Source organism: Tinamus guttatus, unplaced genomic scaffold (assembly GCF_059628265.1).
Source record: "Tinamus guttatus ecotype Peru unplaced genomic scaffold, ASM5962826v1 Tinamus_guttatus_pri_ptg000753l, whole genome shotgun sequence".
NCBI lineage: Eukaryota > Metazoa > Chordata > Aves > Tinamiformes > Tinamidae > Tinamus > Tinamus guttatus.
The window spans coordinates 625,711-643,908 of NW_028289287.1; the positions used below are offsets into that span (position 1 = coordinate 625,711).

Sequence of the window (18,198 nt, forward strand, 5' to 3'; positions counted from 1 at the left end):
AAAAAAAACATGCTAGTGATTATATAAACAGAGAGAAGAGTCTTTACCAGCAACCTATTTTCCCTTACAGTCATGGCCCTAATAAGCTTTAAATAGTCCTGACTAGCTTTTTCTCCCTCTGCCCATGCAACCAGCTGCTGCTGCTTGCCTCACAGACTACCTTTAAGCTCTGGCCTGGGTACCGAGACCCATGCTGTGAGTGTGCCTGTGCTCAGCCGTCTCTGTTTCGTGCATGGACCTTCGTCCTGTTTTGTCAGTGGCCCCAACTCTTACTGCTCCTGACTGGGTGCCCTGGAGAGATGCTAAACCTGCATCTCCTTCCCTTGCCTGAGACTTTCAGAGAACCTTGTTATCACAGAATCCTGCTCTGTCCATCCTATTTAAATACTCTTAAGACTTGCTCTGGTTTCTGAAGGTACTATTAGTGCCTGTGCTGGAGTAACACTAGCTTCTTACTTGTCCTATTTTGCAAAGCAATCTTACTTTTGCAGTCTCCTGGCACTCCTAAAAAGCTACATCCTCAATCAAAATGATGCAGAACTGCCCCTCTTCCTCCCCCCCCACCCCAAACTGTCCAGTAATCCATTCAATAAAGCATTCCTAGCAACATCACAGATCCTTCCCAAATGTCACATAAGCTAATAATGATTTCTAGTGACTTTCACCAGGTGACCTATATTCAGTTTTTGCTATAAGGTACTCAAATGCAGACAAAAATGACATTCAAGGATGCTCACCGGGGCAGTGAAGATCTGGAAAGAATAACCGGGTGAGAGTAAGAAATTAAGAACCACTCCCACTTGGATAGATCCAGTGTTCACATAGACATTATTCCAAGCCTGGGAGCCTGAAATCCATGAGTTACTTAACAACAAAGTAGGAGAGAGAAGATTTATAGCAAATGGAGTATTTTAAACTAAAAGGAAGGGAAGGAAACTCAAATGTATGCGTGAGGAAACCAAAGTACATCAAGACGTACTACCAACACTTGACTTTAAAAAAATAATAAAAAACCACTCTAAATTTTGCACACAGTTTGGATACTAATCTTCCATAGTCAGTAAATAAAATATATAAAAATAAAATAAAAAATTACCAGACCAGAGCTCAGTAAATAACCACAACACTGCTAGAAGACAGGACCCCTGGAGCAGTTAGAGCAATTTTATCTACTATTTAAGAAGCCTCATCCCCTCTTAACAAGTAGACTTGTTTGGCCAGCTGAATACTGCTAAAAGGTCATATAAGCTGCCATCACATTCTAACTAGCATTTTCTTGTACTTGGGTGCTGAACTAGGTTCACTTATGCCTTAATATTAACTGTCCTCAGTCTGAGGAGTGCTGGCACACATGCTTCAGTTTATACTCATTTAACTTAATGAGCTATCTCCCAGGTGAAAGCATTTGCAGCAACAGGCCCTTTAATGCTATAGCCAACCTCAAAGCCAGATAGAGCAGATGGGAAAAATGCAGTGTAGGAGAATGGTACTATGGGAATCCATCAAAAAGATACAGTGCTAGTAACTAATGAGATGATGTTCCATCTTGGTGGAGCAGAGCCATGTTTATTAAAGAAGTGTTGTCCTTGTTTGCAGAGATATATACGTTAGCAGTTAGACTCAGGTGATTTTTTTGGTGGTTTGAAAAGTTGCATTTAGAACATGCAGAAAAAAAGGAGGACCTGATTTCTGGAACCTCTGCAATTTAAAAAGTTATGGCACGGGTCTGTCCATCAATTGCACGTGAGAAAAAAGAAGGCCAGTAATCTCAGTTTGGTTCATTCCTGTTTGACGTGTTGTTGCATAGTTGTTTCATGCACACAAAACTGCTACCAGAGCAGAAGAAAGCATTTTTGGTACTTTAATATAGTTATCCAGTATCAGTGCATTTGGAACCTTGTTTTCTCTGACGATTATCACTACTAAAATTAAGTGCTATTAGAATATCTTAAAATCAAGAAGTGTAATTTATTTCTTCCACCTGATAGCTTAGAGAATTAGAAGGGAAGTATTTCTACGCAACCAGAGGCAGAAGACATGGGGAAAAAATAAATCTTTCTGAGTTCCTCCCAGCCAACAAGGAAAGATAATGAAGTTCACTTCATTCAATGTGATCTGTAACACAGTTCAGTTTTTGAACGGTTGGGTTTAAAACACTGTAACTACCGCTGCTTAAAGCCTCTCCCCACGGGGAGTCGAGAAGCACAGAGTTTCAGGTGACCCTACAACTCCCAGGCAGGACGCAGAAGGAGAAAAGGCCGCCGCATGCGGCAGCGCGCAGAAGATGGCGTCCGTGCGCGCGCCTTGGGGCGGTAGGGGAGGCGCCAACGCCCCCCAACGGCGCAAACGAGGAGCGGAGCCGCGCGCGTCCGCTACCTGCGGCCGCGCCGAGCGCCGGCTCCCGCGCAGGGGGCGCGCGCCCCGCGCGCCTGAGGTAGGTAGGTAGGTAGGTGGGTAGGTAGGTGAGGGAGCCTCGGCCGCCGTTGGGTCTCGCGCTCCCCCAGGTGCCCTTGATGAGCCCGCGCGGCTCGCGGCTCCAGTCGGCGCAGGGCTTGTCGGCGGGTGGGATATTAACCACGCCGCGCTGCCGCTCAGCCGGTATGGCCGGGGCGCGTACGGAGGAGGAGGAGCGGGTGCCCGACGGGCTGGGTAAGGACCCGGCCGCGGGGGCTCATTAATGACCTGGGGGGAGGCACCCAGCAATGAGCCTAATGAGCAGCCCCGGCGGCGGCTAACAACCCTATTGCTTCCTCCCTGCCTCAGCAGGGAGGGCAGTTGTAGGTCCTTGCTTGTCTTCCCCTGAGCCCTGTTCTGCTTGGAGCGGGAAGCCCCGTAGTGCCCAGGCTTTGGGGGCTCGCTGGCAATCGGATGTCTGGAGGGTTTGGGGAAACGTGCTCTTGCAAAGCCCTGAGCCTGCCATGGTGTCACTGAGCTTGAAAAAGCACCTGGCAAACGTGTGAAGGTTGAGCTGGTTGCTCACTCTCTGTTATGCTAATGAGATGTGTTTGGCTCAGGGTTTCTAGGCTGGGTGCACTTCTGCCTTGCCCACGGCCTGGTGTGTGTCCTCCTCCTCTTAGCTGGTGTGGGTGGATCTGCATTCTTCCCATCTCTCACTCTGGGTGCATGTTCAGGTTACTTTGAACCATATGCCCAAAGCAGCCTTAAAAGTTTGTCACTGTGGAAGTGACTTGTTCTAAGGAGATGCTTGGATTATTTAAGGAGCAAAAAAAGGAGACTTGATTCCCGCTAGTGCAACCTCAGTATACTCAGGATGTTTAATATCATGTTTCTTACCTATTAAAATCCCCCTTATTTTAAGCTATTTATGTAAAAGTAGCACAAAGTGATGTTCAGTCTGCCTGCTTCTAATTTTTATGATGGCAAAGATGAATGGATTGGCAACTCCCAGATTACCATGAAGGGCTGTTTTTCTCTCCAAGCTTTATTTTCATTGCAGGTCTTTTCTTGGCACCTGCAATCCCCAGTTGCATGTTGTCAGACCCTTCCTACATGTTTTAGTTAACTCCCTTTCTGATGAATAAATATTCCTGTAGATGATGTAAAACTCCCAGATGCTGATCCCCCTCTCTGCTTATGTCTCTTGAATCTGCAGCAAACTTTGAAACGTATCTTAGGATGTAAGCAGTTTTACACAGATGTATAAAACTAAAAACTGAAAAAAAAATGATTCTCATGTTAAGGAAAATGATTCTTATGTTAAAACAGTAGTTTGAAAATACCCTTCCTTATTTGAGTTAGAGTGAGTGACAATCCTTTTTTTTTTTTTTTTCTCCCATGATTAGTGAAGAACAGGATTGACTCACTTATGTTATTAGTGAGAATGGGACTGAAACAGACTCTGTGACTTTGGGGAGCATAGTGGGAAAAAAAGGAATTGGAAAGAGCATATCCAGCTTCTGCTTGGATTAGTACTTGACCCTCCCAATCACTATATTTCATCTCATTTAACAGCAGTGGGAACTGTTGCTGCTTAGCAGATCAAATTATTTACATGGTTTTGTGCCTCTGTCTCTTTCCCATGCAACTAATTCCACTCTCTTAATCTTACCTGTAAAAAGGTAAAATGGAATCTTGGAAGCAGCCTGGCATCTCTTCATACTTCTGTTGGGAACCTCACAACACTAATCAGCTATCTGATTAATAATTAAGGAGAGAAACACAATGAGGCAGAAAGCAAATCCTTAATTTTAGTGTTTCAATAATTCCTATCAAAAGCAGGATAAAGTAAAATGATTTTAGATTTTTTTTTCTTCCCCCAAATTAAACAACCTTGTTTTTCTGTAGCCTTTTAAGATTGAAATGCTGCCAAAAGTCTGCTCAAAATTTCCTCTTTCCATACAGAGGCAAATATGGTTCTACTTTTATTATTCTGCACTCAATTTTTTTTTTTTTAAAGCTTTAAGAAAGGTAACAAATCACAGTGATTTAGGTACATATTCTGAAACAATCAGCATGTTTTCTTGATTTTAAAATGTATATCTTAACTGCGAAAGAAAAATGATTTATTACTCTGTAACAAATTTATTTATTTATTTTTGCTTGGCCGACGCAAGTGTGATAGAAACAGAAGAAAACTCTATAACGTCGTCTGTCAAATAATTACCCTCAGTCCTGTTTTCCCATTGCTGTACTTGTAAGATATTCAGCATTCTTCCTTTTTTTTTTTTTTTTTTTTTTTTTTTTTTTTTTTTGGACTCAGTTTATGGAAACGCCTCCAAGTTTGACCATATCCCCTGCTTTTACTTTCCTGGCAGCACTCTATCCTGGTCACAGGTGCCTTCTTGAACTCTTATCTTTTATCCACTGTTGGCTTTCATTGTGTATTCTTTTCCTTCTCCCATAACTGAAACTTCCTATGATGGCATATTTGGCTTAGACAATGTGTGTGCGCGTTGGAGGTGGTTTTTCGTTTTCTCCTTGTAGTGTGCAAGAACGAGAAGGAGGACTCATCGCAGAATATTGAGCACTTTGTGGTGGATGCTGACCCTATTGGTGGGCTTGATACAGGGAGTAATGTACTACCTGCACCCCAAAATGGAGCTATAAAAGAAGTTAGAGATACCTTGGGAGCAGAAGAAGGGATAAACACTGTGGAGGAGGAAAATGGAAGTTACTGCATGGTGGAGGCAACTGCATCAACTTCTCAAGACTCAGCAGCCCTTGACTGCCGGCTTGCTTCAGTGCGTAGGCAGCTACCAGATTTCCTCAGTGATGGGAATGCTGCGGCTCCACCTCCTATGGGTGAATTTGCTCAGGAACCCACAGACCAGTCAGGGTCATGTGAACAGTGTCAGAGTTATTACTCTGATGGGTTTGAAACGGAGGCAAAGAAGAAAAAAAATGCCAGCAAAAGTGAATTGTGTCCTGAGAAGACATCTAGTGTCATGCCTGGAGAACTCTGCAGGCCAGCATGGTTACAGAATGTGCATGGCCTGGCTACCTGTCAATCATCCAAGAGCACTTCAGCCAACTCTGCAGCTCAGCAGTTGTACAAGGTATCTTCAGGTCTGGAATCTGGAAGTAGCCATGATGGGGCGAAAGAGAAAAAAGAGTTTATTGAGAATCCAGAAATTCTGCTGCCTGTCAGGAAGAAGTCACGGACCTTCTATAGCACAGGTAGATAATGGGGACCTGACTGGTAGATACTTGTAGCGGTGGCACTAGTTTTTCCTTCAACATACAACTTGGCAATGCTTGACCTGCACTGTTTGCAATTAGATATGCAGGAATATCTGCAAATGCAGGTTGCTGAGTGCCTTGAGTTTGAAGTATTTTTAGCATTTTTGTTTGTTTGTTTGTTTGTTTTTACTGTGGATGAAGATTTGTGTTTATTTTTTGCGGTGTGCTCTTAAAGAAGTTCTTTTTATTGCCCAAGTATTTCTTTTTTCCAAGTATGGTAAAATTGCTTCTGCCCTTCCCCTCCCCGCCCCCATCTTGTTTCTTTTGGGATATTTTTATTCTCTTTTTATCTACTCTCCATCCATCTTTGTCTTTCGATCTGTCTCTACAATACATCATTTCTAGAGCAGCTGGAAGAGTTGGAGAAGATGTTCCAGGAAGACCACTACCCTGACAATGAGAAGAGAAGGGAGATTGCAGCTGTTGTTGGTGTAACACCCCAGCGTATCATGGTAAAGCCTTTGTGGTAAGAGTTGCCTGTGGGTTATGTACAAGAAAAATGAAAGGAAGAGGGACTGTGGCAGGGAAGATCTTTGACAAGAAGAGAAGAACTTGTGAGAAGTGGAATAGAGACTACAGCTTCCAATGATGAGGAGGTCAGGAAGAGAGCTTACACAGCTGCATGCTATGTGGCCCTCTTCCCCCTACTATTCCCTCCACCATTCCCCCCACCCCCCTTCTATCTTAGATTATTCTATGAGTAATAAAGGAAATCGGAGCTTGGAGTGTCATCTTTCTGCTATTATTCTCTTTCTAGTTGGAATGAACCTTGATGATTCTCAGTGAAAGAGAGGATAGTTTTGGTTTAACCTGGTGGCTGTGGAGGCAGTTATTGCTGATTCTGGTCTGTGTCCCCAAATGGACATTTCCCCTCTGAATATGTCCTTTCTTTCCATTTATCAGGTCTGGTTTCAGAATCGCAGGGCGAAGTGGCGAAAAACAGAAAAGTTGAGTGTGAAAGGGAATAAAAAATACTCAACATCAGCAGCTTTATCAGCACCTTTGATATCAGAGAGTTACAGGTGGGAGACTTGCTCTTTTTTATTTTTTCTCCCTACATATTAAATAGTTGATGAAGAAAGTATTTTCTATCCCTCTTTCCTTTATATTTAAGTTGCTGAGAGCTAACCATTGAGTGGGACACTGGTAGCTCCTCCTGTCTGACAGATTTCTAGGCAGATTGTAGTGGACCCTCTAAAAGGACTTCTGATTGATCTGCAGATCACGATTTTGAAGTAAAAATGTTGAAATTTCTCTGATGAAGAGATGTAGAGAGTAGGGGTTGAAATAGAAAGGAGCTGTTTGATCATAACTGTTTTCAGTTTCTATAAGTGTGCTGGACAGTTTGGCAGCTCTGTGTGCTTGGGAATTCTGTCACCTCAGTCCCTCTGTCACACTTTCCATGTTCATAAACTTTCCTTTCATGATGGAAATACTATTTGCAATACTAAATGCTCGAATCAGTCTTACCTAAACATGGATTCATCCGAAGAAATGTAAATTTCTTTATTTACAGGAGTAAATAGAGGGCAGGAAATTCATATTGGGGAGAATTTGGAGTGTGTGAGGTAGATGGTCTTTCAGGTGTGGGGAAAGAGGGAAGACGTGAATCTTACTGCTTGGAAGGAAAGTCTTTCTCTGAAGAGAACATATTGAAGTGGAAAAATCAAATCAAGTGAAAAAGATCAGAGACTACCTGACTGGTCTCATTGCACTTTCCTTGTCCCCTGGTCTTTCTACTACTAGTGACTTGGTACAGCTTGTGCAAATATTTGATACAACATCCCTTGTACCACTTCTGCTTGCTCCTCTAATTCAGACAGCACTTTCCTTTCTGTCCTCTGGCCATCCAGGGCTTGTCCCTTATAGGAGAGTTAAAGTGTATATTTGTTGATGATGTCTCGTATTCACCTCTGGTTTATGCTCATGTTCTTTATGAATACCCCTAGGACACCTCTTTTGCCTGTGCATTCACTGCCTGACATTGCTCAGGACCAATATGCCATGTTGAGTGTAAACACTGCAGTTGAGAACTACTCCAGTTTGCTCAGTGGACACCCAACACCATTTGTCTCCTCCTCAGGTAAGATCCATATCAGTAGATAAAAAGTATTTTCATAGTATCTACAGCATTTGTTTGTGGTACTGATAGGTTCCCTAGGAAGGTCTTGTGACTCGTTCCTTCTGACCAGTCCAAACAGTAACACCAGGTTTAATAGTTGCCTGTTAACTCATCTATAAGCTGTGATGGGTGGAATCTCAGTACTAACACTAGAGCCAAATTTGCATTTTGCTTATGAATTACTCATTTATAACCTACCACAGCCCAGCAAGGACGTCCAACTATGAGTCCACAGGGTTGCAGAAGGGGGAAAATCTTCTGTAACACCCATATGATGCTGGCACTGTTAGAGATTCTTCTCTGAATGATGATGAAAGTATTGCTTCAGCAATTTTGTGGTGTATTATGGCGTAGATTACAGTTTTTCAGTTACAACTTGTAATAGAGTTGTATGAGAAAGGTGCATTCTGTAAAGTGTTGGCATTGTAGATCAACCACACCTCCCTAAGATCAAGCCACACCTTTCCATCTTCCCAGAGAGATTCTTTGGCTCCTGCAGGTACTAGGAGTGGGCAGTGCAGATTCTTATTTCATGCAAGACCTTCAGAGAGTTAGACTGTTCAAATTCTTAAACCTACAGTCTAGCTTAATTCCTATTGCAATGTTTTTGAAAGTCAAAGGGCTGTGCTATTGGATTAGTTTTCTATCTGAGTTGCAGTTAGACTTGTAGATACATGCCAACCAAAGAGAGGGGGTTTGTTCAATTGCGTATTCATGTGTGAAGTACCAGAATATTCCCTGGAGTCAGAGTGTTCTATAAAGCATTTCTTATATATGCTTAGTTTTTCAAGTTGTCATGACTTGAAAATACTTTCAAAATGATTCACTACTCCCTCAGGGAGAGATATCCCAAGCAATGGATGTGCTGACACACCGTACAACTGGACAGCTGGAGATTTTTTTTTTTTTTTTTTCCCCCTGGTGCTCTTCAGGGTCATTCATTCTTTTGAATTTTATGCTCTCATTTGTGTCCTTTTATTATTTGCTAAATATGTAACAGTATTACTTTTAAGACCAGTTCTATGCAAAACTTTGTTTATATGACTCAGCTTTAATACAGTATTTTTAGTAGTACTGATAACTTACAAAATATTTTGTCACTATACAAAGCAATAATAAAACTGTATCAACAAATATAGAATTCTAAAAAGCAGATACTTAAACTATAAATACTTAAATTTTAATGCTTTCTTGATACTGTATTCCAGCATTTTTCTCATTTAAATTTGCCTGTTGTAAATAGTTTCAAGACAAGGACTACTTAAGTCAGTTCAATGAGATATTTAACCAATTTAACTGTAATTCAATTAACCACAGTTTTTGCACATTTTGCAGCAGAGGTCAAAGTGTTTGAATAATCCAGTATTTCCTAGGATGAAGAAATGGTGCAGTCAGTGAGTCCTGTACTTGGTTAAATAAAAACCAAATTTTTGAAGAATAATTCATAAAAAAAAAAAAAAAAAAAAACACGAAATATGCTTATATTTCCACACTTGTCTGCAGAACCCTCCTGGTTCCTGAAATTCCCCTGCAGGCATGCTATTTAGTCAAGAGAGGATATATGTATTAGAGAAAAGGAGCAGGGCAACAGCTAAAGTTTCATTCAGGGCTGTGATCTTGTCATCAGTCTGTACTGAACACTTCCTTCTGAGGGTTCTACACACTGGATGCAGTCATGGGAAACGGAATCTTTCTGCTGGGAAAGAAAAGTCCTGTTTCAGCTCAAACATAGCCAAGTTATTGTTTCTTGACTCCCTGAGTCTTTTAAACTCACTGCTGACCTATTGCATTTACTGTGTGTATATGTAACTTCCATAGCTTGTCTGAAACCACAGTATTTTTAATACTAGGTGCACCACATGTGAGGATTAGGATGTACTTCATTTTGTTACATGTATGTTAGAGAACAGACTTCCGCTTGTTCTAAGTTGTGCTACTCCTGCTATATGAGAAGAAATGAAATGTATTTGTGTAATCTAAAGCTGGTATTAGAAAAGGCATGCTTTGCTGATACGCACAAACCCTGAGGGTTTTGTTGTTGTTGTTTTTGCCTTTTTTTTCTTTTTTTGTTTTTTGTGGGTTTTTGTTTCTTTGTCTTGGTTTTCTCAGAGGAGGGAGATAAAGGGTGTATGAAATGAGCCACACACAGAAGCTGTGTTTTGTTTATTAAACCCAGTTTTACCTCTGAAGTTATTTAACTCCAGTCAAGTTTGATGAAAGGTAAAAGTCTTTAAAATACTGCATTCCTACAAGTCATTGGAAAATTGCTCGCAGGGCAGAGCAAAGTTAGTGCTGTATCTGAGGGAAAGACTGTTACAACATACAGGGAGTCCTCTTGGGAGGGGAAATTGTGTGGCCTAATCGTAGGAAGAGCTTCAATCATGGTTTAGCTGCAGTAGATGTATGAGAATAAAACTTCCCTTTTTCATCATAGGAGCAAACTTTTTTTCTTTAAGAATGAATTTAGAAAATAAGATGGAAGGAAAATGGGTAGGATAAAATCCAAAACAGCAAAACAAAAACAAATAAAAGGATCAATGAATAGCACATTGCATTTGCAAGACAAGAGCAGTTGCTTAGGACAAACAATGGCCTCTGTAGAAATAGATCATAAATAACAGGTTTCATTAAACTAATCTCTCATTTGTGTCTAATGGTACCCTTCTGCCTGAGAAGGCCTAATGGAGTGATTATTTGGACACTTTTCTTGATAGCAGTAGGCTGAACCACTTGAAACAGACAAATCACTCACATACATGAGAGCAGGATGATCACTGACACTATTCAAGAGCGTCCAGTGCCCTCTTTTCCTTTTTTTTTTTTTTTTTAAACTCTTATTATTATCTTGACTGACTAGGGTTTTGTTTGTTTGTTTTAAATGTCCCACCTTTTTGTACAAGATGATTAAAAAACACTGAATTCTATTTTAAATGTACTTTTCTTCGCTGCTAGTTGTGGCTTCTGGATTTGGTTTCGTTTTTCTAGTCTTACCCACAGAAATTGTCCTAAGAGACTTGTTTGCTTCATAATTTTTTACCTGAGCTTGCTTTGATCTTAGAATTGTTCTCCTGCTAATTTGAAAGACAGCTAGTTTTAAACAAATTATGTGCTTGGTTATTTTTTGATATTTTCAGTTATTTGAGGCTTCTCTTCTAGTTTCTGAGACTTGTTGAAGATTTCTTTCTGTGATATTTTATTAAAGCATTAACAGATTCTTGGAGATGAAACTTTAATGTCTCTAGGCAGGCTTGATTCTTCCCTAGCATTACAGGAAATTTGGATATAATACAGTGAAATGTCTATTATATGTAACTCAAGAGCATGATTGTGCAGGTGAGAAGTGACCATATGCATGCATAAACTTTCAGTTAAGGCACTGCTTCAGACAAGATTAGACATGCACATGTGCATATTTTTTACATATTTTATGAGGTTGCTAATTATGTCTACTTTGCAGAAGCTGTTTGTGAGAGGAGATTATGCTTATATCTGTATGGCCTCCTTACCCTGTTAGATTTGACACTTGAGAGAGAAAAGGTGCATTCTGCATCTCTGGTTTGTAGGATGGGAATTTTTCCCACCAGTGGTGCTTTTGCAGGAAATATTTTGCTTCATGGGCTATTTTGCTGAGAACACAGTTCAGGATCCCAGCATACACTGGTATCTCTTATGAAAATAAAAGGATTGCTTAGTGCTGATTATGGGATTGAAATGAAAGTCTTGGGAATGGTTACATGAAGTTTGGCATGATCTAGGCTTTGCTCTAGAATAGACATCTGTCTGCTTCAATATTAGTATAAGACTGAAATGACAGTCATATTGCAAAGTGTACCTGTCCATTTTTACTCACATAAAACTGTCTCATCCACTGGAAGCTGTTTACACTAGAAATTGATATCTTAACTCTGCCAGTATGCTGCGGAAGTAGCTATAGTGTGGAGAAGACAGCTGTGTAGCTGAAAGCTTAGAATAGCCACCCTTAAGACAAGTGTATCATCAGGACTGGTTCAGAGGCTGACCAAAGTGAGTTCTGAAGCTGCAAATTATTAAACTGCTCTCCATAATTTGCCAAGGTTGTCTCATAGACTGAAAACCCAGAAACAGTGGAAGTGATAAACAAAAAATCCTACTGTTGCCTTCCCACGTTCAATGGAAAATGTACTGAGAATTTATGTCTACATCAGTTTATGGGAGAACAACAGAACCGTAAAATGTAAGTATTATTTAAAGCCAGTCGTCAAACATGCACTTCACCCCTGAACAAGATGCTGACTTGCTGTGTAAAGGTACTCTCATATTTAGTAGATGCTACTTCTCAGGAAATTGTTTATTCTCACTGCATTTGTTACTGTACTTGGAAGTGATGCATTCAGTGTCTTTCTTGCAATGGTCTGAAAAGCAGAAAATTTCTAGAAAAGGCTGAGCCAGCTCTTTGGATGCAGAGTGTGCCATCTTCATGAGCTCTTTGGCTGTGGTGCTATTCCCATGCTCCATAAGGATTATTTGTACCAGATGTTGCAAATATTTCACGCACACACCAAAAAAAAAAAAAAAAAGTTCTAAATGTGTGTGAAAGGAGTTTAGAAGTGGTTTCTTGGGCTATGTTGGTAGCATTACTTGTATGGATTCTGAGCAAGATGATGGCCATCTGCAGAATAGCTGCTTCTACTGTCTTGATTGACTAAAGTTTTATCTGGATGCGGTCAATTTTTCAAGTAAGTTTTCCTACAAACAATGGCTGTTTCATAACATCTGCATGTATTGCCACATTCCAGCACAGAATGTTTAGGAGAAAATTTTCTTTTGTGACTTAAAGCATTTTGACTTACAGGGTAACTAAATATTGTCTTGACTAATGGTGTGTTATAAGAGACTAGGTGACTTGTGTTATGTCAAAAATAGTAAATGGTCAGATAATCCTATGACATGTACATAACAAATTTTGATGAACATGGAGAAAGGTTATTTTCAAGTAAACAAAAGTTGTTGTTGTTGTTTTATTAAAGTGCAATGCCTTGGCATGTGAATGCCGTTAAGACACCATCACAGGACTTGCTCTAGTTTTCTCTTGAATCAAGTTCTGCTCAAGCTTTCACTGAAACATTATGACTCTCTCCTTTCATAGCTGTGATGAATTTAAAACCATTTGATGTATGAAGATAAGCACAACTACACAGTACGCTGGGGAAACTGAGGAACTATGCTGCAAGGTCTTAAAGTGTAATCTTACCAGTTTTCTGAGCATGCTTATTGCTTTTGCTTGTCACTGCAGTGTTATGGTTTAGTTTTATGTTCAAAGCCTTTGATTCTCCCTTGGTGGAGTGTATCTGATGTTGCACTGTATGTCTGCAAGGTTAGAGATTACCAGATACAGTTGCAGCTACAGCTGTAAAGCTGTTCATGCCATTAGCTTTATCTGAATGCTTTCCAATGTAGACTACTGCTTTCCAGCAAAAGACTAATGTTAGCTGACTACTTGTGCTGGTTCAACCTAGTCACACTCGAAAAATTCATTTCAGGTTATCATGCATACCTGATTGTCACCCTTCTCAAGAAAGTGATAGTTTGCTATTTAGCATAACTTGCTCACTTGCACAACATATGCAGTTCTTGAACTCCTACGTACACTTGTTATTCTGTATCGTATCAGTATGTGTGCTTCTGGCTTTTTCATTTCCTACATTGTGCTCATTTCACAAAAGTTGCTCTGTAGGAAACTGTTCCTCTCTACTTTTCTAGCAGCGACTGTGGAAGCAAGTCACCAGACAAGACCCTAGCAACCAAATGATGTCCATTTTATTTTCCTTCTCTCAACTCGTTGTTACCAAGGCCCTTCAGCTGGCATCTGCTTTTTTTGATTGACTTATAAGACACCAAACCAGGAGTGAAAATCTGCTAATGGCATAGGTAGTGGATCTTTAAAGGCACATTTTTGTTTGTTTCAAAACACAGTTAAGTCTTTTGAAAGGGTAATTTGTGCAGCACATTCTTCCAAGAGGACAGTAGAAATGGAAGATAGCTGTGGGATTGTTCCTGGCTTTTTTCCAGGAAGTGCTTTGTTTCATTTGGCTGGCTGCTTAAGCGCTGAATAAATCCAGTATGCAGAAACTGGACTGAACGTGCCACGTGCTCTAGGTGACCCTGCGTGTACAGGGGGGTTGGACTAGATGACCTCTAGAGGTCCTTTCCAACCTTAAGCATTCTATGATTCTATGAAGGTAGTTTTGTTTAGCTAATAAACATCAGCCTCTGTTCCAGTGAGCTTGTTACTAATTGTTATAAATCGTTAGATACTTTTTGCTTTCCAACAGCAATGCTTCTACTTACTTTTATTGTCATCAGTTAACCTCTGTTAACCTCTGACATCTTGCCTTTCTGTTCTGTCTTTCACTCTTGTTATGTTTTTCTCTCTGCTTGCTCCTTTCTGTATTCCGTATTACACACAGCGTGACAACATCTCTCTTTATTCACAGTCTCTTCAGTTACAGGAGTGGTGTCACCTTGTGAAGCAGCTCAGACAAAGCAACTGTCTCAAGGCAGCTTTGGCTCCAGCAGAATGGAGTGCTTCCCAAGTCTTCCTAGCCCTCCGCCCATCCGCAGGGCCAGCCTTCCTCTCAGCCTGTCCTTCAGCCGCCACAGTCATATTGTTCCCTTGATGCTGGACACTCCCAGCAGTGGATGCAGCTTGTCTGGTCAGGAAAATGGCTCCATGGACACCTTCACTTACATCATTCAAAATCAAGGGTAGGAACAGATGAGGTCAGCTTTGGATGAGATAAGTGAAACTTGGGAGAAGCTTTGAGAGGGCAAATTGGGTTGTAGGATAAGGAAATAGATAGGAACATAAATGAGGATTTAAATGTGAGAGTGAGAGGATCCAGAGAGGAAAAGAAAGGAAACCCCTTTAAAGGGGTTATAAAAAAGAAAAGATTTGCATAATTGGTCAGGACCATTGTGCTCACAAAAGATATACCTTTTACCAAAATGCAGGTACAACTACATGTGTGTTGATGATAGTGGGATTCAGATGTCCAGTGAAAAGGAATCCTTAGGAGATAGTGAACTGGGTGTGGCGGGGAGTGCTTGCAGGGTGGGAAGAGCAGAGGCAAAAGCAGTCTTCACTCATGTGCACTGGTGTCCCTATGATATGCTATGATATCCTACGATAGCACTCCACTTAAGTGATTTCAGCTGCTCTTATCCTTTGCCCGGGATTTGGAGGAAAGGATAGGAATTATAGGATAGGTTGGAATGGATAAGGGTTTCTGTTAAAGGAGATACGACTATTATTTGCTGTACAGATTGCTGCTACTTTTGGCCCTGTTGAATTGCTTTTCTCCTTGCTTGCAGTGCAAGTCCTCTAGTTTCCTGCAGTTACCCTGAACAGCTGGAGTCTGCAGGCAACCTACAGACCTCATACTGCCAGTACAGTGGCCAGGGGGGAACCTACCAGTTGGCCCAATATCCTCAGCAGCACCAGCTCTCCCACTTCCACCATCTGCCAGTTCAGCTGCCCAGCAATGAGCTCTCCAGCATCCACCTCACACCTACAACATCCAGTGAGTGCAGTACACCTTTCTTCACCCTAGATGGAAACAGTGGAATCATAACCTGTGGGGCAGCAGGTGCCACACAAGGTTATATACAAAACCACATGAGAGGACAGATGTTGTTACAGCAGCCAAGTGGAAGCTCAGGTAAATTTCTGAATTCTTTTGGCATTCTACTCATTCGGACTAACTGAATGGTACCCTGAAAGGTCCAGGATGATCAGTAATTTTACTGATGATATTGAAGAATGAAGGAACGTGCATGTACCTGTATGTGTATATTCAAGCATGCACATACATAAGCCTCTCATCCTTTTATTTCCTTGTGTTTTTAAGTGCCTAGTAACGATTTGATTCAGAAGTTATTTCTTAGGCTGCATGTTAGATAGAGTTTTATCATGTGGATAGGTCAGATACCTATTGTCTAGTAGGAAGCTAATATTTGTTTTTCAGAAACGTACTCTGGAGCAAACTAATGTGCTTATGGTATAGGTAGATATGGGTCAAAGATGCATAGTGAAAAAACTGCAATTAGTGGACTAGTTGAAGCAGCAAGAAAAATAGGCTTCTGACTTTGCTGAGCTTCTGCTGAAACCATTCTGAAATGCGTGTACAATGGGGCAGTGCAAAGAAGAGGGTTAGAGAAACGGGCAAGGGCACATGGATATGGTCTTGTTCTTTTTCTCCCTCTGATATAAATTTGTACCGCCACTTAAAGCACTTCAATATATTTTCTAAAAAAATAACTAGGTAAAAATGGCACTTTTAACCTTGTTTCATTTCAGTGATTTGTATTTTGAAGTTGTTGAGGTCCAAGTAAAATCAAGAGATAACAAACTATCAGACTTGTTAAAAGTAAGCACACAGTCCAAAAATGCCTCACTTCTTACCACATTAGAGAGTAGAGGGTTGTTGGATCGCAAATGTTGCACTTGTTTCTGTACTGTTTTTGCATACTTGTTAGGAAAAGGTCTGACTCGCAAGTTTGTTAGTGAAAGCTTCCTTATGACGCTGTTCATGGTTATTGTTCTCAAAACCAGTTTGGCAGTACCCATGCTGTCTAGCACTTGGTCTGGTGCTCTTCTCAGTGTATTTTCAGCACACTAAATGTTTTTGTAGCATGATCCCAGGATCATGCATTGTATACCTCAGAGCGTGTCATGAGAGCAGGAAGGGATATGTAAAGGTTGCTGGCCTCACAAGAACTAATGACATTGAGGACTGCTGCAGTAGCAGAGTGTCATAACTGGTATTCTCTCCTTTCATGCTCCTGTTCGGAGCATGATATGTCGCAAACCCATTGTGCATGGCTCTTCTCTTCAAGGAGAGGAGGCTGGGATTATGCAGTGTGGACAGCTGAGGCCAGTGGCCCAGAACTGCACTGGGGAGAGGACCAGCAGTTTACACACACCCTTGAAGTCTTACTTCAGCTTATAAGCGAGTGAGCAGTTCAGCTGGATTTATATAGACATATATATATATGAATTAAAGAAAGTACCTGCTTTTGGGATTGCAAGTTTAGTAAATGAGTGTGATGAATGAGCATGAAGATCACGCTTTGCAGATCTGACTTGGACGAGTATGGGGGAATGATTTTTATTTATTTTTTTTTAACTGTAACATACTAAATTCACCCAGGATCTGTGCTAAAGTGACATGACGTTCTTTAGATTAGAACATTGCAGTGAACTTTTCAAGTTCTTCCACCATGAACTATGACCTGGTTAAAAATACTACTGTGCAAACAACAAAGTTAACGTTAATCTGCCTGCAGTGTCTGCTCTATTGCAGAAAACATTGAGTCTTAAGTGTAATACAGGTTTGCATGGAGCATGTTTTGTTTGTTTGTTTGCACATTTAGAAGCAAAAGATGTGCATTTTACATGTACATGGAGTTAACCTTGCTGTCCTTATTTTCATTATTCTCTCCTTTTCTGTTCAAACAGGTAGTGGTGCCTATCAGTCTGCCCCCTGGAATGACCTATACATGCAGGGAGCTCCCTTCTCCAATCAGCCGGGCTCACAAATGACAATTTCTAGCAGAGCAGGAGGCCACTACTTCACAGAGCAGATTTCCTACACTCAGCCCAGCCTGTCCTCCTCTCCATATTTCCTTCAAGTGCCCAACGGAACAACAGTAGGATCCATGCCACATACTGGAAGACCAAAGAGAGTGGCAACACCAGACCAGAGAGCAGAGCTGGAGTTGACATCACTAACTGAAGGAGAAATAGAGAGCAACAACAACAACAAAGCGGAGACCATTGTTGGTAAGTGAAAGGCCAGCTGAGTTCTTTGGAGAAGAGGGAGGGATAAAGAAAAAAAATCCAAGGCTAAAATAACTGCTCTGGATGCAGCTGTAGGATCAAAACTGTGGCATGAATAGGAGTACAGCTCTTTGGGGGGAGGGAAATTGATCTATTCCTGCCCAAGATGGCCATAATGATCCTATTGCTAGGTTCTCAGATTGATCACTTTTCAGTGATAAGCACTTATGAACAGGTCAGTAAAAGAGATGGTTAAGTTTTGCCCTCTGTTCAGGCATGTAGTGTTGTGAGCCTAGTGGCTATGCAAGGCTGCTTTTATTTTTCATAGTATTCCAACAGATGTATACGCTTTTCTTCAAGGCAGAACTTCAGAAGAGTAGGGAGGAGAAGGGGAGAGTTTTGTTTCAATTTCCCATTTCAGATTTTTCTTTTAGAAACAAAATTGCATTACTTCAGCTTTGATGGAAGGTATCTTATGTATTAAATGGTGATTTTTTTTTAATTCTATTTTTTTTTCTAAATCTGGTAGTTCTGGGTTATCTGAGATCAGATTTTATTA

At 40.9% G+C, this 18,198-nt stretch overlaps 1 protein-coding gene across 1 annotated transcript; it reads left to right on the forward strand.

Moving 5' to 3' along the window:
* The first annotated feature begins 2,600 nt into the window (after positions 1-2,600).
* NOBOX (NOBOX oogenesis homeobox) lies at positions 2,601-17,692 on the forward strand. The gene is made up of 8 exons (XM_088537397.1): positions 2,601-2,649; positions 4,945-5,637; positions 6,046-6,152; positions 6,604-6,722; positions 7,650-7,783; positions 14,296-14,566; positions 15,173-15,519; positions 17,319-17,692. Exons 1-8 carry the CDS (start codon positions 2,601-2,603, stop codon positions 17,648-17,650), a joined length of 2,052 nt encoding a protein of 683 aa, XP_088393523.1. The 3' UTR covers positions 17,651-17,692.
* The last annotated feature ends 506 nt before the right edge of the window (positions 17,693-18,198 follow it).